The following is a 23,854-nucleotide window of genomic DNA, read 5'->3' on the forward strand; positions in this document are numbered from 1 at the left end:
CTGGTAAGTGGGTATTTTTTCAATCCTAAAAGTAGATACATTTCAAGTTAAAAAAAAAAAATTCAAAGAATAATTAACATGATTGTACAAAAAACTCTTCAGCTATAGTTTTCTTTGGTCCAAATTATAGTTGAAGAGTTGTGAGTACAGTCATGTTTGTTACTTTGTTACTTGTTTAATAAGATTGAAACATATATTCACTACTAAACTTGAAACGTTTCAGATAGAGAAAATTCTAATGAAAAACGTACTTCCAGAAATCGAAAAGAAAAAAGTTCTGATGCGTCAAATTTTCACTAATATGTTTATTATTATTATTATTATTATTATTATTATTATTATTATTATTATTATTATTATTATTATTATTATTATTATTATTATTATTATTATTATTATTATTATTAAGAATTATTGATCGAACAAACTCTATGCAATAGTTTGAAGGAAATATTAAAAGGTAATTTGGACAAGACTCATTTTGAAACTGTTTGAAGGACAAGATACCTTTTTGGAACTGTATGAAGTAATTTTATCACTGAGATAAGTCGTTTCGGAGACAAAAGTGATACACTGATGTAATGTAATTATTTGATTATTATAATGGAAACAGGATAAAAGTGATAGTTAAAAATGAAATTATTGGTGTAATGTCTGAAATAAAATGACTTACGAATAAGCAATGAATGGTTTGAAACATTCTTCAAAGCAGGAGATAATATTGTTAAAATCAAATGACAAATCGTGAACCATTATCTCATTTTACGTACGATGTATATTCCAAATCCCCCATTCTTCTTCCGGCATCATCATTTTCTGTTTTTTCTTCCTCTCTAAGTGTATCATCACATTTGATATCCATACAGAATTTCAAGGAAGGAATATTCTACTAATCTGTTGCAAAATGTAGTTGAAACAATCGTTTGATATCATCTAATCTTACTCGGTTACGATGTAAGATACTGTCCTTAGAATCTACTTTGTTATGAGAAAACAATACATTTTAAACTTATCTGAATCTAGCTGTGACTTGTGAACGAAAGTCGCTTTGAAATTATTTTTATTTACACGTTACAGATGTCTAAATAGCTAGAAGTCGTTTGTGTCTGTAAATACAAAGATTTTTCCTCCACCATTTTCGTTTGTTGGAAGTGGACAAGAGCCAGTTTGTAATGATATGACAACATTTCCCATATTTAAACTAATTTGCACTGCTTATCGGATTTTTTGGAAACTAACCTAACCTAACCTAAACTAAACTATAAACCATATATCATATGAAAGCTATCAATACCATTGATCCATGGTCTCAATATCTCAAAATCAAATTTTCTTGGACATGATGCTGTTTGAAAATGGACGACTCACTTGCTACTATATTGTTCTGACACAGAAAATAGAGCACATCATTTTAATATTCAATGTACCATATTGTAACCTCATATTTATGCATGTAAATTAGCCGTTTGAAATGTAAATATCTGATCGTATATGTTCAGTGAAAAAATTTGATACAGATTTGAAAAGAATTAAATAGAAATTATTCAAGATTTGATAGAAAATTATTCTCGAATAGCCTTTAATTTTCTTTCTGAATGTATGTCTTATATATCACATAGACACTTACCACAAATAGTATGCACTACCTGGAATTTAAAGATCAAATATGATTTTTTTATTTTTTTTTATTTACTATTATTTTTATCTGTTTATTTTAATTATATGTATAATGCTTTCTTTGCAGCATTATCGTGAAGTATTAAAGTTAATGCAAACGATATCGAATCACACCAAAGTGTCTCATGAGGATTACTCAGCCGTTGTCAGGGTTGTCCAGGAACTTCAGGTAATAATTTCTATAACTTATTTACAAACTCTGTTTACAATGTAATTCTAATGAACAAAAGAGTAATCTGTTCTTTCTTTCCTTCTCATCTATCAATTTGGTCTGATTAGCAATCAAAATATATCGTAATCTGTTAAATTGGCTATACAGGGTGTAACATTAATGTATGTTCAAAAGTGACGAGGTAATTGCGGACATCCAAATAAGTAAAAATGTTCCCATAAACATGGGTCCGATGCCGCTTCGTTTCCGAGATACAGGGTGTTCAAATGTCTAGTCCCTCCAATGGCTTGCTATGGGAAAGTGAATGGAAATGTTCAATATTGCAGGAATAATACAATCAAGTGGAATTATGCCTGTGCAAATACATTTACACTTACATGGAGAATGAAACTAATCAGCATTTGAGGTTATTGTGTTGTCAGTGTTGCCAACCTGGTACAAAGTATTATGTTTTCAAATAGTACTAGGCGTTCACACGAAGTGGGCAACATTGTTACTCAATAACATTACTTCATGGCTTTTAATATTTAATTACTTTGTGGCTTCATACGTAAGTTATTCTCATGTGCATTCATTTGTAACGACACAATAACACTTTCATGTAATAGTTTTGATCTATGAACCGTTGTTTCCTATTGCGGGCCGTTAATTGACTTCATACTTGGACACCTTGTCTTTAGAAAACGAAGCGGCATCGGACCCATGTTTATAGGAACATTTTTACTTATTTGGATGTCCGCAATCACATCGTCACTTCTGGTCATACATTAATGTTACACCCTGTATATTTACCTTGACCGCATAGCTTTCAAACCATAGAAATATGATCATTTGTTTGCTTTGGTCACATAGGTATGAAATCATGGAAACATGGTCATCACTAGTTACTTGTGAAGAATTGAACATTTTATGTATTATCAATAGATAAGTTTAATTGTATTTAACATTTTTTTAAAGAAAGTTCAAATTAGCTGTGGAAGACTTTGATGTCACTTCCACTACATAACACTGATACTTTGGGCTCCTTCAATTAGTGCCAAAATAACTGCATTGGTTCTTGACACCCTTTAATTACTGCGAAAAGGTCTACGTAAGTACTTCGAACCCTTTCAATTGGTGAAAACAAAGGACTATATAGGTAAATGTACGCTCCCCATTCGGTACAGCCAGTATGAAGGTAAGGATCAACCCTGTCATGACTTACAGAACTGGGGTGGTCAAATAACATGTTCCACTCGGATTTATCACTTTGGTTCCCACTTAACAAGACCTGGGTGGACTCCTACACTGCACCTGGACGAGATTACAATGGAAGAATGAATCCGAGATTGGTTTTTGATTAGATTTTGAGTTTAGCCCTTTCAGCGGGGAAGCTATATGGGACGTGGACCTACAGCTAAACGTAATCCGAATCACATGAATCAAACCCGAGTCTCTCACGCCAAAAGCGCGTACGCTAACCACTTAAGCGCGAGGAAGCTCGAATTCAGAATCGACACTAGGTCGTTTAGTTAATAGGTAGATACGCTACATCAAGGTACTAAAAACAATATTTAAGGAAGGATAAAAGATAGAATGAATAAATATTGTCTGGAGTGCAAAGTTAAAGTTTTCGAAAAGGAGGTTAAAAATACCACGAAGACTGCATCGAGAGAATCCCTTTACATCGGTTGGTTCGATCATACTTTAGGCCTGTAGCCAGCCACCCAATTTTCGTTCGCTGATCAGATCAGAATGCGTCAATATCTGCTATGCAAAAATACAATTTAGATATATGTAAAAGATTGATTATTTTAAATTTATTTTAGTCCCTTTAAGAAAATACGAGATGAAGGAATGTAAACACCTAGGAACGAATGATAGAGAGATAGAGATAAACAGCTTTCCAGCAATTTGTTTCAGATATCTTTTCGTAATTTTCCCAATGACTTTGTAAATAAAATATAGCGAGTAGAATGACGGTAATTGTATCAAGTGAAATGGCACGGAACAACACATGGATTTAGAAAAGCCGAAGTCAGAAAGGATACACAATAAGTTTCAAAATCCACGAATTCGAACTGATGTTGGGATGTTCTTTGCATGTCTGAGTGGACATCTAGGAGTTAGCAAGAGAGAATGAAATTGATAACTCAATGAGAAGCAATAGGGAAGATATAATTCTTCAAAACACCGTTCGCGCGCGCGCGTGTGTGTATGTGTGTGTGTTTTCAATTCCTAGAGGCTAGGAGAAGCTGATAACACAACAGTAAACATTTCCTATTTGCGAAATGTAAATTTTAATACAACTTACTGTTTAATGCATTATGTCTGTTAAGTAAACAACTAAGTTTTATTACTTTTTTTTTTCAGAACGCATACAGGGACATAACTGTAGGATCAGGTCTGATGGAACCAGAAGGTGAAGGTCGACCTTTGCTTTCGTTGCAAGACTTGGAAAGTAGGCTTGTGTTCACTAGGTGCAAGGTAAGAACACATGTTCCTATTAATAAGAGAAATTTTATAATGTAAGAGTCCTTTACGAATGGCAATATGATATCAGTATAATTGTTGAGATAAAACAACATTTGTAAGAATTATTTTTAAAAAACGTTGCATAGTAACCCTCTGACTTAATAAATAATGTGCTCCACGAACTTTTACATGGCTTCAACATTACGAAAGTCCAATTTGTAAATTCTAATTTGTAATGTAAGTGTAACATCCGAAAGTGTCTCTGCCATGTTAAAATTAAGATGAAGTTTCACGTAGTTAACAAACTCAACACTTCTTATATTCGTTGGTCCGTCCTATTTATTGGTTTCTTCTGTGTAACTACTTTTCGGCTGGATCTACTTATCTCTACTTATTTCTTCTACAACATATTTTGGGGCAGCACATTCTCCTCCTCTTAAGAAACTTCCGTGGTGAAACAAAATGAGGCCTTATCTCTCCTATCCCCGCTAGAAAGTAAAAAGGATTATTTGTCTGTAAACAAGATGTTTCAAAACAACACCGACAACGTTTGGGAGGTGATTCCTGACACCAAGATAAGACGAAAAATATAGACCAAACTGGGTGCACAAATGCTTCCTTTCGGAGTTATAGGCTGCCGAAAACAGAAAAAAATGAAGTTTAAAGGTCCATATCTCCAAAACCATGGGAGCTACCGTAGTGGGGTCAAGACTTCACTAAGGAACTGATATATGCGCTATTCAAAAATACATGTTTCAGAATCCTAAGATACTCACGCAACAATTTTTATAGAGGCAATTTGTCTACGGGCATATAATTTGAAGTACTTACCAACTAGCTCTATAAAAATTGTTGCGGAAGTACCGCAGGATTCTGAAACTGGGATATTTGAATAGGCCACATACCAGTTCCTAAGTGAAGTCTTGACCCGACTATGATAGGTCGCATAGTTTTGGCGTTGTGGACATTTAAAGTTAATTTTTTCATGTTTTCGGCAGCCTATAACTCCGAAAGAAAGCATTTGCGCACTCAGGTTGGTCGATACTTTTTGTCTTATTTTGGTGTCAGGAATCACCTCCCAAACGTTACCGGTGTTGTTTTGAAACACCCTATATATATACGACAATAGTTTAAAAAATGTCGATAGATAGCAGCACATGCGCCACATATACAGGTTGAAAATATTTTGATATTCTTGAAGAGAAATATTAATTATACAATTTCATTGAAATAAGTATATAAGTATGTTTCACATATTCTAAATTTATTGATGATATTGCATCATTAAGTTTCAGTTGAAGAAAACAACTTTGACTTACATTAATAAAAACTAAAACTAAACTTTTTATGAGTGTGCTTAATGTGACTTCGTAGTAGAAGCCTCCTCTTCTTCATCAGTTCCTGAATCGCTCCAGAAACAGAAGATAATTTCATTCATCTGAACTAACATAACCTTGTGATGTGACTGCATTTCATCCATTTATTACATTTTGTTCATTTTCTTTACTGCAGCCCGCAATTTTCTTTTCCTTTCGATTGTTTGTGTCTATTTAATAAACTTACAATGTTCATTTATAACCATTACCCTGTTACTGCTTGTGTTATTTATTATTTTTTTCCTGGAATCATTTCAATTCATGTATGTTTAATATGATGAATAAAGAAATAATAAACATGACAACCTCTTAGACCACCTATAGTTTCATTGAGACAATTGATCAACATTACAGCACTTACCCGGAGAAAGGGCACAACCGTTTAAACGGGACGATGTAAAAAGAAGAAAAAGAGCAGGAGTGGTGAATAGTATCTTCTATTTTGTTCTCATGTTCTTTTTTAAGGATATATGATTGTTAAGGATGTACTACATGTTGGACAGCGTTGCGTTCGTGCACGATAATAATCGGAATCGGATCATATGATAATGCTGCGCCATGTACGACAGTCCATGCACGATAATATATATATACAGTAATCTAGGAAACTCTGCCAAAGTATATTTTTCTTATTTAGATATCTGGAAAATTATTGAAAGAATAATTCTTGTCTCCGAGGTTACTTGTTTTCTTTCCCTCCGAATCAAAAAGAAAGGACGATTTTGTAATGCAGAACGCCAAGTGTAAAGAGAAAGTTGTCTTAAAAAGAAAGAAATAAGGTCGGATGCAAATTCCTTGCTTGATGGGCTTAAAGTCCCCAATTGGGTGGAGATTGCCCCTTAGGAAAGTAAGGATAGCTTTAATATGTGGAGAAGGTCGACACCATTCATATTCCTTTTAGTATCGGTAGTTAATGGCAGGTCATTTCAGTGAAGAGAAAGATCTTTCAATGTATAACACTCGACTCTGCATGTTCTTGTCTCTACTACAAAAGATCTTTCAATGTACAGGGTGGAGCAGAAGAAACGCATGTTTTTTAATCAGTTAGTACACGGCAAAGAGTAGGAGTATTGATTTTAAGCGACCGTTGGCAGACAGCTCAGACAATGCAGTTTCAGTCGCCATGTAGCGTTGGAGCGTACAGCATCGTGTGTTTGCGGAACGTAGAGCAGTTCTTTATTAAAATTACTTGTCTAACTTCGAACAGTTGATGTAAAATATTCAGATTAGGTTGAAGTATTCCAACAGTAACAAAGATTGACTGCTTTACATCCAATCACTAATAATATAAATATCTTGATTCATCTACCAACAACAGCTCATCTGTTACAATAATGAAAATAAACAAATAAAGCTTGTTTACCTTATAGTGTGTTATTTTATTCCAATATTTCGAGCTTTATTGGTCCTGAAGACTTCTTCTGGGAACGCTTTTTCAACGAAGAAAAACTGAACTGCTGATTGTCTTTACTTGATTTTTCTTCTTAGTACTGATAGTTCAGAAGAATGCTAATTTGGTCTGAATTCAAACCTAAGTTTTCCTTTGCAAAACGTGTCCAGAAGAAGACAGGTCGAAATATGGGAATAACCAAAATAACAACTCACTATAATGTAAATAAGCTTTATTTTAATTTGTTATTATAACTCATTACTTATTCGTAACAAGAGTGCAAATTCTAATAACCTATACACAGATCTTCATCTATTTAATGGAAACACCTGGAAAAAAGTGCAACTTTCCACATTAATATGGCATTGGTCCATTTTTCACTTTCAGAACCGCTCTGATGTAACATACAATTGAGTCATAGAAGTCGCGAATGGTAGCAAGTGCAACGCATCATTCAGTTCAATGAAAGAGGGTGGAGGCGAAAATCTGCACCGGATTCGTGGATTACAGATATTCAGTTATTTAGGTCCGGAGATGGAACGGGCCAGGGAAGGTGTCAACTTCATCCTAATGTTCCTCAAACCACGCCGCAACAGCTTCAGCTGTGTGAATGGGAACATTATCATCCTGGAATACGACATCATTGCCTATAAATATCTGGACCACAGGATTCACATGGTCTCCTATAGACGCGCACCAGGATTTTTTGTTGGGAGGGGTCCAAAGTTTGCTGGAATCCAATACCATCCCTAGTCCCCTAAAATGACGACATAATCACGGGAGTGACGTGAACGGTAGGCTCACTGAAAACCAAGATATTGCAACCCGTAACATCATAGAGCCGCCCCCCTGTTTCACAATTGGGAGGAGATACTGCTGATCATACGATTGTTTGGGTGTTCGTCGCATATAAACATGTTCTGTGGTTTGAAATAAGGTGAAGTCTGGAGTCTGGAGCTTATTATACAGCTTAGTGGACATAGGAAGGACACTTCTTTTGGTTCACGTATAGTTTTGATATGATGTAAATATGTTGTTCTTTTGTCATGTGTTATATGAATGTACATCGTCAGCATGGAGAAAACTATTTTCATTTCGCTTCACATATATGACACTTTTGTGTATGTACAGGCAAGGCACAGTTAAAAATTTATTTGACTGAAAAACCCTTTTGCATGAGGCTCTTGGTCGTAGATTATAAATAGATCTTATTGCCTTTTTCTGTAGACGAAAAATAGTAACACTGAAATAGGATGCTCCCCAGAGAATTATTCCATAACTTAACAAGGTTAAAACTTACCATAGTACAACAACAGTAAGGTTTCTTTTGATACAGAAAAACAGATACGACTTAATTTGTTATTTAGATCAGTAATATGTGCATCTCATGTAAGTCTATTGCATATTGTAACTTCTAAAAATTTAGTGGACTTGTACAGAAGTTGAATTTATTACAATTACAATGGGAGGTACTATTCGAGGTGTACATGAGTAATGCCATCAACAGTCCGATACTACAGTCACTGACTGATGATTCCAACTCTGTGTGTTATGTGATTTCATTAACCTGATACGTATCTGTACCTTAAAGCATCAATCTAGAAAATTAGTAAAGTTTCCAGACATTTAGTTGAGCTTTGTTTGAAATAATTTTGTTTTCTTACTTTCTTTAAGCCCTTTGTCCTAAGTTCTCCAGGGCGCCAATGGATCTTCGGTGGTGACCTCAGCAGAGTGGATGGAAGAACAGTTCGACCGTACTGGGCTCTTCTCTTCACTGATCTCCTGCTCTTCGCTAAAGTCAGTCGGGATCGTGTTGTGTTTGTTACCGAAGAGCCCCTTCAACTATTGTCCGTTACTCAGGCCTTCTTTAATATCAGAAAAAAAGGTAGGTTAAAGTAAATTTTATATATATAAAATATATATACTTATTTGGTGTTGCTTTACTTTTGGCACACCACATATTTTGAAAGATTTACAGATAAAATTTAATACTTTGCATGGAAGGATATATTTATAAAGAACAAATTTCTGCAGGTGATAGAATTAAATACAAAGTAATACAGCTGTATTTTAGGTTTACAAGTGTAGGAGTACTAGTGTAAAGTCTTTACAAGTGCTTTACGACAAATAAAATAAGTGAGTGCATATGAAAGATGACTGTATTTGATACTATTTTCCAGGTGGTGTATTTCTGCAAAGTGTACAGAAAATGTACTTATGTTTTCAAGTGGAGTGCTACTAGTATAAAACCATAACAAGACACTTGCCAAAACCAACTTGTTTTCACTACCCTCGCATACGCGTATACCCACCGTTGCTGACGTGCCTGTTCTCTTCGGATGCACCCTGCGGTATTGCGTTCAAGCAGTGAAGATTTTATTTAATTTCAGTTATCCACTACATTCATTAGATATTGTAGTTATGCAACACACCAAATGCCCTTCGCCATCTTTATTCTGTTCAAGATATCGATGTTCTGTCAACGAATTTTATTTACTTGCAGGGATGTCGTTTTATACGTCACGAATCGGACCCATCTTTCTTAAGCGGATATTCAGAAAATTCATCACTTCTGTGGAGGTATCTCTTGCACCGCCACTGAAAGATTGTGAATCATGCATTTTTGGATAAAGCAGACGACAAGTTTAAGAGGATAACATGCCGTCTCAGCTCAGTGGCTAGTATTTGGAAGATATTCACCTCCAAAGTTCATTTTCCCACGCTTTCAGCAGTCTGTAATCCTGAAACTAAGAGATTCTGAGGAAACGTTTGTTGGATTATTTTCTTGTTTCTATGAGTAGATTCACCTCCCATGCATTAAAACGACTTTTAGATTCATCTTGTAGAATTAAGCCATTTATAATGTTTATAAAACTTACAATTAGATAATTTCGATTTATGCTTTTGTGACGCTGAACTTACGAATAACCTTATATTATTACATTTATTGGATTTCTAGGAAATATCTGTAGATTGAGCTTATGTTCACTACAAACCATCATTTAAGTTCCCTTTTTATAAAAAGTTCCAATGATGTTTTAAAATAAGCAAAATTTTCATTCTATTAATTCGTTATGTTAATATATACTTGATATTTTTAATTATATTATTTATCTCAATATGTAGCTTAAATGGTAAAATTGATCTCTGCAAAATACAGGTCTTTCTGTTGGTCTCTTTGGGAAAATATTCGTTGATTATAGAACTTTTATTAATCAAAATTTGCAATCACGTACGATACATAAAGTGAATCAACTGTGAATATTAAGGCAATGCGATTCAGTAGTATTATCAGTGGCGTATTTACGATTTTGTTTCGGGAGGGGCTTTGCTAACTTTCGGGGGGGGGGCTTTGCCTGAAAATGTGAAAAATCTGCAAGATATTTCATATACTTTACTATAGTAAGTAAGATTTCGGGGGGGCTTAAGCCCGGAAGCCCCCCCTAAATACGCCACTGAGTATTATTATAATATATAAAGGATCAATAACATAACTGTTGGAAGGTTTACCTAGGATTCCCTCGCAGCAGTGTCGTTCGGCTGTTTGTTCTTTTTTCTCTTTGCTTCAGTTTACGAAAAAATCACTCTTACGCCAGTACCTGTGTATACATTTCTTTACCAATTAAGCATATTTATTTGCCCTTTTTACCCTTTTTAGTTATGCGCCAGTAACTAAATAGTCTCTTTGTCTTAACTTTGTCACATTCTTAACAGATCCAACAATTATATTTCAATCCAAAAGTATGACAGCCCGTTTATAAATAAAGCAATGAAAAAATTAGAAACATGTACGTAATAAGACAATTATCAAAAATTCTATACTATTAGAATGTATAGCAATTTCGTATTACATAATCCATTCGGAACTGGTAAAACGTTGTTATCGATCATTTTATAACTATCAAGCATTTTATACACAATAATTTATCAACTAAGTAAACCTAGAGTACGGGGTCACTACAAAAGAAATGTATGTATTAAACAGTCTATTTTTCTTTCTTATCATTATACACAGCCACTTTATACTGCTCGATAAAGTAACTCTTCAGGTTAGTTTTGAGATCTATTGTATCTGCTTTTCTCACATTACACACATCGCCACAATATTAAGAAAATTATTATATAAATTTGTTCAATTACGATACATTGTAAACATAAAAATATTACGTACTGTATATTATGCTCTTATAAATACATAATATACTTACATATGGTATATTAATTTGGGGTGCTACTTACCCTACTCATTTAAAAACTTTGATGATTTAGCAAAATAATATTGTAAGAATATGTTTTAAAAAAGGACTTGACAGTAGACTAGATATACTCTATGACCAATTTTCATTGTCACCACTTTCAAAACTATATTTGCGGAAGGTATTAATATATGTTAAAAAGAATAGAAACAAATGGGACGAAATAAAACATCTATACATAACCAGAAATGTGACACACAAAACTTTAGAAATTAAAGCAACGAGTAAATCTATAACTCATTATCAAACATATTACAGAACTCTGAAGATCAAATAATGAACTCCCACTCCGGATCAAAGAGGAAAGTAACTTCAAAGTATATAAAAGGTTAATTTTACAGTAGTTAAATAATCAGGAAGTATTTAAAAGATATTGTTAACTAAAAGTAAGAATTATAAACCTTATATGTTATGGTAAGAAAACAAATATATAAATAAAATACGAGAATCAGGCTCACACACATGCATTTGCTTATGCGAGCCATTTTCTATCTTTTCTTTATTATTTGCTTGAGAAATACAAAAAATTCTCGCAATATAAAAATAAGTGCATTGAATTAATCTACCTAACACCAGAAGATGGACATGACTTCTGAAAGTCCGAAGCCCTGTCATCTCTGAATGCCAGGTACGTTAAGCTCTATTAATAAAGGGAATCTAGGAAGTCGGATTTCCTTTAAAGAAGTTATAGCATATATAATACAAGTAGGAAATTTGATTTGTCAATTTCCTTAGCAGTTAATTTCTTATTCTTTTATTCCATTAATATTTTGTATATTGTTATTTTATAATTTAGTATGTTTAATTTTGTATGTATATGCTTTAATATATTGGATACACCCAATATATTAAATTTTCTTCTTTCTTTAAATGAATAAATAAATAAAATATGTACCCCGTCTATCGCACGATACATATCTAACTCATTCCAAACACAATGTAACATATCTACATCGACAGTTGTCGTAATTTTTGTGGTAACGTTGTTCCGTGTCATCTAAATAATCAGAAAGAGGACGAGAAAACTTTGTTTTTTGTTTTTTTCACAAATGCCACAAAAAGAAATTACACGACTTGAGACTAAGGCTCCCTGGTATTCATCTGTTTAGGTACGAATGTTCTAGTCTGTTGCATGTTCAATCCAGCGACTTGGATATGTTCCGTAAATATAATGTCTTGCACCGCAATCTTCTGCAGTAGCACCAGTATCTTATCAAACAGCACATTACCAAACATTCACAGTTCTTTTACTCCACAAAAATCACGTCGATAGCACTTTTTTAAAGAACGTTGAATCTGTCTCTTTCAGCCATATACAATATTCTTGAACCCAAAGTACGAATAGTTTGTATTCACTGAAACATATTATCTTTAAAAATGAAAGTTAAAATACGAACAATATATGCAATAATGCCTAATGTTTTTTTCTTTGGTCGCTGTTGTGACGTTTATAACATGATTTTAATAGTCAGTTTCCACTCTTTTTCCAGCAACGGAATTCCGACTACTGTTAGATGCAGGCTCAGGTACAGTACCTGGTGGTACGCCTGAATTAAGTCGAACGCCTAGAAAAAATCGACGGCGGAGCGTCGCGTTGAGAGCTCCTACGCCAGAATTGAAAGCCGTTTGGCAAAATTTACTGCAACGGCAAATGTAAGTATCAAAGTATTTGTCGGTAATAATTTTACTAATATATTATTACGTTTTAAACAATTCATTTTATATACCTCATTCTTTGTTTACGATCGACTTAAGTTATTTATTTTTATATTTTCTAAAATCTCTCACGTTAAAGTAATAATAAGAATGAAACGATAGATATTCTTTTATGGTTTGTATGTAAAGTTTCACTTCAATATCCTTATATTTTTAAACTAAACAAAAATATTCACTCTTGATTTGAAATTCGAGCTCTGGACTTAATACGCTTGAGCTAAGAATTAAGACCAAACCAGTTATAAATGTATTCTCTATCATTCCTACATAAGTAACAGATTGCATTTATACGAATTCTTTCCAAGCATAAAAAAAGTATTATAAAGTTTTCCCATAGACTCCAGAAACTTCTCGTTGTAATATCATAAACTTCAGCTTAAACCTTTAAAAAAATATTTTATTTGAATCACTTGACTTTATTGAGAAAATACTGTAAGCCATATGCATTATGCACTATGGACTTCAGGAATTTATTAACCTGTGTTGAAAATAAAATACCGTGATATAATGCGTTATTGAACAAAAGATCCTCCTATGAAGAGATTACAATATTATATTTAAAACAATAGTTCTACAAGAAACACATAATTCTACCTTCTGCGTATTGTAGAACTTGTGAGACAAAATGGAACCTTTTTTTCTAAGAGAGAAAAAGAGAGAGAGATTGTAGTACCCCATCGTAGAATAACTTTAAAAAAGTAGTAAAGAATAAATTAGTTGGAATGAAATAAAGAAAAATACAATGTAATATTTTATAATAAGTTGGTACAAATGAAATGTGCACTTTAACGTCTATGGGGAACTCACCTCAACAACAACACAATACAGGGATGGACTAAAATCACATGTCTAACGTCACAAACTCTGTACACGTCCAGCAAATAGGTTGGGGTATATGTAGACAGTCAGGAGTGAGCGTGTTGTTGAACACGGTTGTATAAAAGTAGATAATGGAGAACACACAATTACTCCTTACAAATTCTAACTGGGACATTCTGCACAGTAATACGCAATAAATACATAAGTAAATAAATAAATAAAAAATAGCAATGCATTTGGGCTGAGAATGGTGAATGAACGCACCATTCACTGTTGATTTGTCAAATTTAATTCCGGTGACACAGCGTTGCAAAATGAGCCCCGTGGACACCGACTAACATTACGTTCGGATGAGTTCCTCAGGAACTCTTTGGAAGCGGAACCTGGGAAAAGTATTCATGCCATTGCAAACGAGTTAGGTACACATCGTACTACTGGCGTTCGGTGACTCCGTAAAATCGGTAAGGTGAAAAAGTTGAACTCATTGGTGTCACATGAGCTGTCATCGGTCAACAAAAGTGTTGTCTGGAGATGAAAAAAGTTGGACTCATGGATGTCTCATGAATTGATACCGGCCAACAAAAGCAATGTCTGGAGGTGAAAAAGTTGGATTTGTAGATGCCACATGAGTTGATACCGGCCAACAAAAGCGTTGTCCGGAGATGAAAAAGTTGTACTCATGGGTACCACATGAGTTGGCACCGGCCAACAAAAGCGTTGTCTGGAAGTGAAAAAGTCGGATTCATGGGTATCACATGAGTTGACACCGGCCAACAAAAGCGTTGTCTGGAGGCTTAAAAGTTGGACTCACGGATGCCACATGAGTTGACACCTGCCAACAAAAGCATTGTCTGGAGGTGAAAAAGTTGAATTCATGGATGCCACATGAGTTGACACCAGCCAACAAAACTGTTGTGTGGAGGTGAAAAAGTTGTATTCATGGGTGCCACATGAGGTGACACCGAACGACATGAATCGCCGCCAAGAAATGTGCAGTTCTCTGAGTGTAAGGAAAGTTTCCTGAGTGAGATTGTCATGTCAGATGAAAAATGAGTCTGCTATGACAATCGTAAACGATCAGGACAGTGGTTTGATCGTGATCAACATCCAGAAAGACTTCCAAACCCAACTTGGGTTGTTGTTACTTGTATGATCATGTCTTTCTTAGGCAAGGTGAAACCATCAATGCAGAACATTACAGTGCTAAACTCCATGAAATGCACCGAAACTTTGCTCGTAAACATTTGCCAATGGTCAACAGGCATGGTACATTCATGTTACTTGACAATGCTTGCCCATATATCACACAAAAGACGGTGCAAGCTCTCCATGAGTTGCTGTATGATGTTCTTCCTCACCCACTGTATTCCCCTGATATATCTCCTATAACTACCACCTCTTCCAAGATCTCGGTTACTTATTTGAACGAAAAATCTTTCCTGATGATCGGGTGGATCAACATGTACACTCATGTCCAAAATGATTGTCGCATATCTATAAATATATTGTTGTAGGAATATAATCTGATAACGGTTTTGCCCGGTATTTTTTATACTGTTAGTATGTGTATAATCAGCAAAGACATGTATGTGGTAAATTTCATGTCAAAAAAGCAGTAAATAAGCTCAATATAACCAAAAAATCTTTCTTGTCCATTTAACATTTTGTTTTACTCATTCTAATTTACATAGTATTAAAAGTACCTTGCAAAATCATTATCAAATTATATTCCCACAACAAGACAGTTATAGATATGCGGCAATCATTCTGGACATGACTGTACATTGCAGTTAATGAATTCTTAGCATAACGGACTTCAGACTTCTTTCGTCAGAGAATCCAATTGTTGGCTGAACAATGGCAAAAAATGTTATTGCAGATGGAGACTATTTTGATTAACCTAGTATTGAAGTTTTAATTTGTTTGGCCTCTGGAAAAGGGGCACCTGGAGCGGACATTTTATTCACAGCAACCTATTATATATCAGGTGTTCTAAAAATGTCGCCACGGACTACAGAGCACTATTTTACAAGACAAAATACAGCGAAAAATATATATAGTTGTATACCTTTTGGGTCCTCGTCTGGAGATGCGAATTGCACTATGTGGCAACGTCGCAGATAAAGAACCACAGACAAAATATAACAATCCATCAAGTAGTTACATCGATTCTTTCCAGATGGCAGTTAAAGTCGATAGATGTTGACACTAGCGCCACTTTTTAGCGTAACTAACAATCGATGTAACTGCTTGATGGATTCGTAGAGCAATGCTAATGGTTTCAAGTTAATCTGCAACGTTGCCACATAGTGAAATTTTGATTCCCTATAGCTATTGAAGGAAGCTTTGAAGGATATACCATTATATAGGATTTTCGCTTTATTTTGACTTGAACAATAGGGCTCTGTTGTTCGTAGGCACCATTTTTAGAACATCCGATATATATGTGAAGCATATGAAATACAAACTCATTAATATTACAATGATACAAACGATACAATGTTTAAAGATATGAATTAGGACTAACTGAAAACCAATCAACGTTTTCGCATATTAAGAGATATTCTCACAGTGTCATATTCAACACATTTATTCATGGTTACATAAACCTTACAATTTATCAAGTGACAGCTTGGTGTTTCACTGTGAACAAGAATATATTAAAATCGCAAATGAATATAAAATTTGTAGTGAGAGAAAGATTATTACGACAAATGATACAATATGAATTGATCCGTGAAAGAAGAAAAAAAGAGTACAGAAAATAGAAATTAAAATTTAGGAAATAATAAATACAACGAAGATAATTATTATAAGTGTTTTAATTATTTATTAATCTGTTTTTAATTTTATTTTCTTCGAGTTCAAGTTTAGGTCAAAGAGTAGAATCGAACTTTTCACGATGTTGAAGTTTTATATTTCTTTACAATAATTTCATGAAATTTGTCCCCAAGATTTTTTAAATGGTTCTAGACAATCATTTTTAAGTTTCTTAATTGCAATAGTAGTATTCATTTAAATTGAAAAAGACAAAAAAGGAAAAAATAACATTTTTGATTTTTTCTTTAGTTTTTTAGTCACAATTTTATGTAACTGATCGGCATTTAGTGTAAAATCGTTCAAGTACCTTGTACCATACTTTGGATATAACCGCTTGTGATATTTCTTTTTCGTTTATCTTTATTTTTCCAGAATATATCTCAATACAACGCGAGGAACTCCAACTCCAAGTCCGGTGGATTCTCCAGATCCCCCTTCCACGATGACCCTGGATTCCCCGTCGCTTCGCCGACAGGTGCGTCCACAAGAAAATCCATTGCCCTAGCAGTCATTTGCTTCATCACAGATAAGCCGCTTTACTTTTGTTACCTGCTAACAGAAAAAAAAAAAAGACAAAGACTCTATAAAAGTTATCTTGTTATCCAACAGATATAAGATACTATAATGTTGTTGTTTTTATTTATTTTATTTTTTTCCTCATGTTAACTCACTGGAAGAGCAATAACATCTACGAATAGTTTTTTTTAAACTTCTCCCTTCAAATATCATTATCATTATCATCTCTCTCTATTCTTCTCTGGCTGCGTTCAATGTATGTGCCTTTTCGTAAAATCACACGTATTCTTCATGTTCTCTTTGTTAAATGTACACCCCTGTCACATTCCATATCATCTCTATTCATAGTACGAACTGTATTAGTTTTCACAAGATAAAATTAATAATTGCACAAAGAAATGTGTTCAATTTTGAAAAAAAAAAAAAAGAACAAGAAGAAAAAACTAAAAGCAGTTGAACACTACACGTTACAGAAATTCTGTCTGTAGGTACAAGTACATTGACTTCTAAACGCTAAACTTTCAGTAAGAAATTAGGATGTAGGCGTTTTAAAAACTGCAAAATACTTTTTTTTTTCTTCATACAATTAATTGAATAAGAACTACAATAGTTCCTGTTGACTTCTGAAATAAACACAACAAAAATACTTACTTGTTTAGCATATTTGTCTTTGTTTAAAAAAAAAAAAATTGGATCATTAATTGCAATCATATGAAAAACTCATTTTCATTTACAATTAGAAAGGAATGTATTTTCAGTTTTATCTAGCTTAAGCTTTATTTAAGATTACAAAGGAATGCCACATGAAGGACAAAATGCAATCCACGAAATAAGTTACGAGATTTGGTAACTCTAAAATCGTACTTTATTATTTTTGTAAAAACAAAAAGAAAAACAGATTAGGGAACAAATATAAAGAGTTCATCCGAAACGTCTTATTGCATTCCATATTATAAATAATTGATTGATTTAGTAAATTATACTAACCTTATAAATTGTACATTTTGATAGTCGAAAATCTTTTCCGTTATATTATTTATATAGTTCAAAATAGAATGGAAAGGCTATATGGTACCTAATTAGAAACATTTTATAGATTTATTGCTTGTCAACGTGATGAGTATCAACTGAAGAACGATGATATTGTCAATACGTTTAGAAGTTTACCGTACATATAATAAGATCAAACAATTCCCTAATAACCAACATTTTAAAACTATTTTATATTTTCAACTGCAATCAGAGTATATGTATGTACGAATAGACGCTTAAAAATTCAAATTAAAGTTTTGAAATGTTTTTAGCTTGAAATTTTAATTATACAAACTATATTTTTACTCAGAATCAAAGAAAATAGTATTTAGCTTCATAAAAGTTTTAATCTTCCCTTTCGTACAAAAGTATTGCAATTAAGAATCAATCAGTAAGTTTTAGTTGATCTAAGTTCGAACATATTCTCGGGATCTTTAGTACTTCTGCTAATATCTTCATTTTTTGTTTGTTTGTTCAGAACTATAATCAAGTGTACTTTTAATATACATAATACGAGTATTCTTAATTAAAGTAGTAAAATTATTTTTAGGGCGTTATTTTCTAAATTTGTTCTACGTAAATCAGGAGAAGTCAAAATTTTTTGTAAGGATTCAATTTAACGAAGAAAATCATCGTAAAAATATTACTTTTTAAATTTCAAATTTCCACGTGCATATAAACTATTATAAAGACGCCCAAGACATGCTATCACTGATTCGAAAACTTTTTTTTAAAACTCTACTAAATTTGGTTTTGCTCGCAAACACAGATGCAGAAGATAAGATTTCTTTTATTGATAGTAAATCTTCAGTTTTTTTAATTGCTCTGTTCTGTTGAGAATATTTATCTTTTCAAATTACAAGAAATTTCACTCTCCAATCTGTTAATATTCCAAAATGAGCTTCAACAAGTTGTATTAAAGGAATATGTAGATTTTACACAGGCTAATGCAAATTTTCTGGGGTACGACATTCCTTGTGCATTCTTAAATGACATAACATCAATGTGATCTTACATTTATCTTAACAAAATACTCAAAAACGCATACGTAAAGAATTTCATTGAACACATAGCTAAATAAATGAATTAAAAATTGATGAATAGAATAAATATTATGCACTAAGTTTTCTAAAAATTTATCCCTCTTTCTCTTCGCTGTCTTACACTTTTTCCCCCAGACTGAGGATATAAATATTCTATTTTTGAGAAAAATAACAAAAGAATTAAAAGTTCATGACTAAAGCTACTTTTTATATACACCTGAAATAAAGATATTTATTTTTCTTCTATACACCAACAAGATTTTCAGTATTTATTATCAAAATCTCTTGTTAACATTGATTAATCATCAATATCAGTGTTAACATTGACCGCAGCTACAAGAACTAATAGCAGTCACCCATATCCATTCGTATATATATATATATTGCAAAACATAAATAAAAAGATACTTTTAACATATTTTACAATGAGTTTCAGCAAAACAAAAATATAAATATATATATATATATATATATATATAAAATTATGTATATAACATATCGCAGCATATTTTCAAAAAGGAAAAATATTTTTTATCGTACTCTTAACTATTTTCATATATCAGCTGTCACTTTCTATTCTTGCTAGTTATTGAGAAGGAATTAAAATACGAAAAAAAAAAGTGGATTCCTTGTAATCATTATTCTTTCTCATGTAGTAGCCGAATGTTTCAAAACAAACAAAATTTCACTGTAGTCTACGTTATATTTTGAATGTGACATTTTTCAGCATCTTTCCGACAGAAGATCATAGATGTACTGTATAAATAGTCAATTAATAGTCCTCGAAACTAGTGTTATTTTCTTTCAAAAAAAAAAAAAAACTACCTCTGTATATTCATAGTGCACCGTGTGCTCAGTTATCAAACACTACTGCTTCTTTGCTCAACATCTCTCTCCCTTGTCCTTATTGTATAGCATATTTTGGAAAATTAGGAATATAAGAACATAAGAAACAATGTTTATGGAGAGACGTACATAATAATATATTTAAAAATGAAGAACAAAAATAATTGATGGTAATAAACTCAATTAGATATAGATCCACTACAAATCTTTGATTGCTTATTATTTAATCGAGTTTTTCCCTGACGGAATGACTTCTGAGACGCTTTCTACTTTTCCAATTCAGAAAAAACTATTTACTATTCAATAGATAAGTCTTCACTATTCCATTAATAAGTTTCTTGTTTCTTTAAAGGTATACAGCATTATTTGCATTTGCCAAAATTTCTCACTAAGTACCCAAAACTATTCTTTACAATTTCTTAATTTTATTATTATCAATATTATTATTTAATATTCACAACTTATACAAGCCTTAGATCTACACAATATATATATAGTTTCTTTTTTTACTGTGAGGACTTTATAGTGAAACAATTAGAAAAAAAAAAACATAATACTTTAAGATTGTTCTTTAAAACCAATACTCCGTCTGAAGCAATTTTTTAATTCACCTAGCTACTACCTAAACCTATTCGTTTACCCAGCAGGAAGAAAGAAAAAAAAAAGAAAATAAATGAACTGAACATTTAAGTTTTACATTTATTTCAGAAAAGTGTATCCACTGGAACCTTTCGGCCCTGCTCTTCAGTATCCAGCGCTTCTTTTCAAACGCAATTTTATAAGGTACTTTTGATTCAGTGAGTCAAAATTTAAAGAAAAATAAATAAATAGAAAAGCATAGATGAAAAGAAATGTTTTAAAATATCACCCCCTCCAACATTAGAAATGTGTGACATGACTAGTAGTGTCTTAGTTAATAGTTCATTTTATCTTGTTATTAGAAGATCTAGATCCACATACACACAAATATGGACATACACCATATAATAAAGACTACTATTGAGATCGCTAATTTCTTTATGTACATATTTCTCAAGACTTGATTTATTAACGGTACTTAAAATGAAATACTCATTATTAAAGAATGGATAGCTTTTTTTGATGTACGAAAGCTGCAAAATAGATCTTTGATAGAGACGATTCCAATACATATATATAATTGAAACCAGCAATAATGTTAAATATAATGATTTTGCAAAGCAAAACTATGTTATGAGAATGTACATGACTAGATTACTATATATATATCATTTTAAATCGTTTTTCTTTTCATTTACCAGATGGGAGCTTATACTTTTCTTAAATTTTTCTTCAACTGTACCAATAAATGAACAATTTTACTTCTTGAAATCAAAGTGACAATATTTTGAAATAAAGTAATTTGTGTATTCTCAAAGATGAGGAAGAATGGTGAAACATAATCAATCCCAACATCAAAGGAACAATCAGTACAAGATATGAATAACTGTAAAATAATCTAAGAAGATAAAACGCTTATATTTTTCAATTTTATTATTATTTTTCCCCTTGTGTCTTGTGATGCATTTATGTGTAGAAATAAAGCCCCCAGATTTTTTTTAATTAGTGCAGTGAAAGTGTTTATAAAATCATTCTTCTATTCTTAAACGAAGAATATTATATATACATATTCATAATGCGATATGGTGTACCACTATGTGGTTTTTAAAAAATAACGCGTTTTGTATACGCAAATGTATTACAAACTTGTGTTCAGTGTTGTACCTTTTCAATTAGAAAATAAATTCGTCATTTTTGTGTTTAAATCTGCCTTTTAAATTCTAACCCAGTTCACTCATACCTTATCACAATAAAGCGCTAATGCAAAATTTGTGCTTTGAAAAATGTGCATGCTTATATATATATAAGTATTCTAAAGCTTAGCAGACATGTGGATCCGAGATTATGAACAGTATTTATTTGTATAGTTAGACCCTGAATATTGTTAAATTCCAGATTATTAATTTTATACCATAATCTAAAAAGTGCAATACTTTCCTAATTATTATTACATCCACTATATTTTACGGACTTACTATACAACGAAGTAAAAATAGTTTATATTAAAACATTATATTTTGCCTAGATCTTACGGATTTCCTGGCGAATTTAATCTTATTAATATGTGCTGATATTTGTCCCAAAACTTTAGACTTTGAGTGAATTTAAGCTTAATATATACTAATATTTCGCATAGATGCCAAGGCTTTGTGAATTAATTAAGCTTATCAGTATATACTGCTAGTTCGCACATATCTTTAGACTGTTTGAGTGAATTTAGGGGAGCAATGTGGCTCAGTGACAGAGCGCTTATCTCTGGTGTGCGGGTTCCAGACTCGATCCCCGGTCAAATAAGTTTGTGGTGGACATACAAGCCTTATCGTGTCCGTGGGTTTCCTCGGGGTATTCCCGTTTCCTTCCACACTCCCATCCCGCCAATTCTTCTATCGTCATTCACTTGCCCTAATCATCGTCATTCTTAGTCTAAAGAGCATAATCTGGGCCGTTAAACAGAAAGATTTCGTTTTTTTGCATCAATTTAGGCTTAACCCTAGGTTTCAATGGACAAATTTAATTTTTCTCCAGAAATCTGGGCGAAATATTATGTAGAATTAAAATTGCTTGTTAACACAAATGTAATCTTTTATATATATATATATATATATATATATATATATATATATATATATTAAATTAGTTTCTCTAAAAGAATCCCTATTACACTAAACTATTTTATCCTTGGATACAGGAAATTATAATTAAATCTTAAATTCAAAATCAAACTAATAATAAAAATCAATTTGCGTAGACTTCATTTCAAGGATAATTATACTTAGACTTGTTAAATAAATTATTAAATTCTTGTGTATTTCGTAGAATTATATTATAATGTAACAACCAAACGAGGAGACTAATATAATAAACTTTTTTTTTAAAGAAAAGCATGAATCTTTCGCTAAATATTTCATGAATTCAACTTGAGACCAATAATACAAATCATTTGTATTATTTTGTTCCCGTCATTAAATTTACTTCAAACTTCAATTCAAAATGTAGCAATTGAAGAAAACAAAATCTTGAATATTCTGTTCTCAAATTAACAATAGTAGAATACAGTTTAAAAACAGTATGGAAAACAATATATTGGATCAATAACACAGCGTCAATATTACGTTAACGAGATTGTTAAATATACGACATTATCTACGGGTTAAAAGAGATCCACAATTCTTGGCAAAGGCACACAAATGGTTCTATTATTTAAAAAAAATGCTTCTGTATAGAGGAAAACCAACAACAAATACACAAAAGAAGATCTTATAAACTTCATGAACCATAATATGAAATAACATTCAAAAATATGGTGATCTTTTAACGATTCCTTCACGGAATGCTACCTGAGAACTATTAATTTTGTATATATTTGAGAAACCTTGCTTTTAAATAAGAAAATACATTTAATGTCGCAAAATAGTTAATTAGAGATAGCAATGAATATGTATATATACACGATGTTTCAAAACAATACCGACAACGTTTGGGAGGTGATTCCTGACACCAAGATAAGACAAAAAGTATAGACTAACCTGGGTGCACAAATTCTTCCTTTCGGAGTTATAGGCTGCCGAAAACATGAAAAAATGAACTTTAAAGATCCATACCTTTAAAACTATGGGACCTACCGTAGTGGGTCAAGACTTCTCTTAGGAACTAGTATG

The 23,854-nt window shown here is 32.4% G+C and overlaps 1 protein-coding gene and 1 long non-coding RNA gene across 6 annotated transcripts in view; one reads left to right on the plus strand and one right to left on the minus strand.

Moving 5' to 3' along the window:
• LOC145690075 (uncharacterized) overlaps positions 1–23,854 on the plus strand; it is a 307,925-nt gene that overhangs the window by 222,762 nt on the left and 61,309 nt on the right. For 3 of the 5 annotated variants that reach the window (XM_081764598.1, XM_081764599.1, XM_081764600.1), the window contains 5 exons: positions 1,745–1,846; positions 4,202–4,315; positions 8,744–8,954; positions 12,816–12,978; positions 17,053–17,155. In XM_081764598.1, the coding sequence (XP_081620724.1) occupies positions 1,745–1,846; positions 4,202–4,315; positions 8,744–8,954; positions 12,816–12,978; positions 17,053–17,155 (693 nt within the window). Of the gene's footprint in view, positions 1–1,744; positions 1,847–4,201; positions 4,316–8,743; positions 8,955–12,815; positions 12,979–17,052; positions 17,156–20,825; positions 21,905–23,854 lie in introns of those variants that run through there. The other 2 variants (XM_081764601.1, XM_081764602.1) reach the window with 2 other exon arrangements.
• LOC145690077 (uncharacterized) overlaps positions 12,999–23,854 on the minus strand; it is a 29,767-nt gene continuing 18,911 nt past the window's right edge. Inside the window, exon 3 of the long non-coding RNA XR_014132168.1 lies at positions 12,999–17,232. This is a non-coding gene — a long non-coding RNA (uncharacterized LOC145690077). The remainder of the gene's footprint in view (positions 17,233–23,854) is intronic.

This window comes from Thermobia domestica, chromosome 7, assembly GCF_964235325.1.
Source record: "Thermobia domestica chromosome 7, izTheDome1.hap1.1, whole genome shotgun sequence".
NCBI classification, from domain to species: Eukaryota; Metazoa; Arthropoda; class Insecta; order Zygentoma; family Lepismatidae; genus Thermobia; species Thermobia domestica.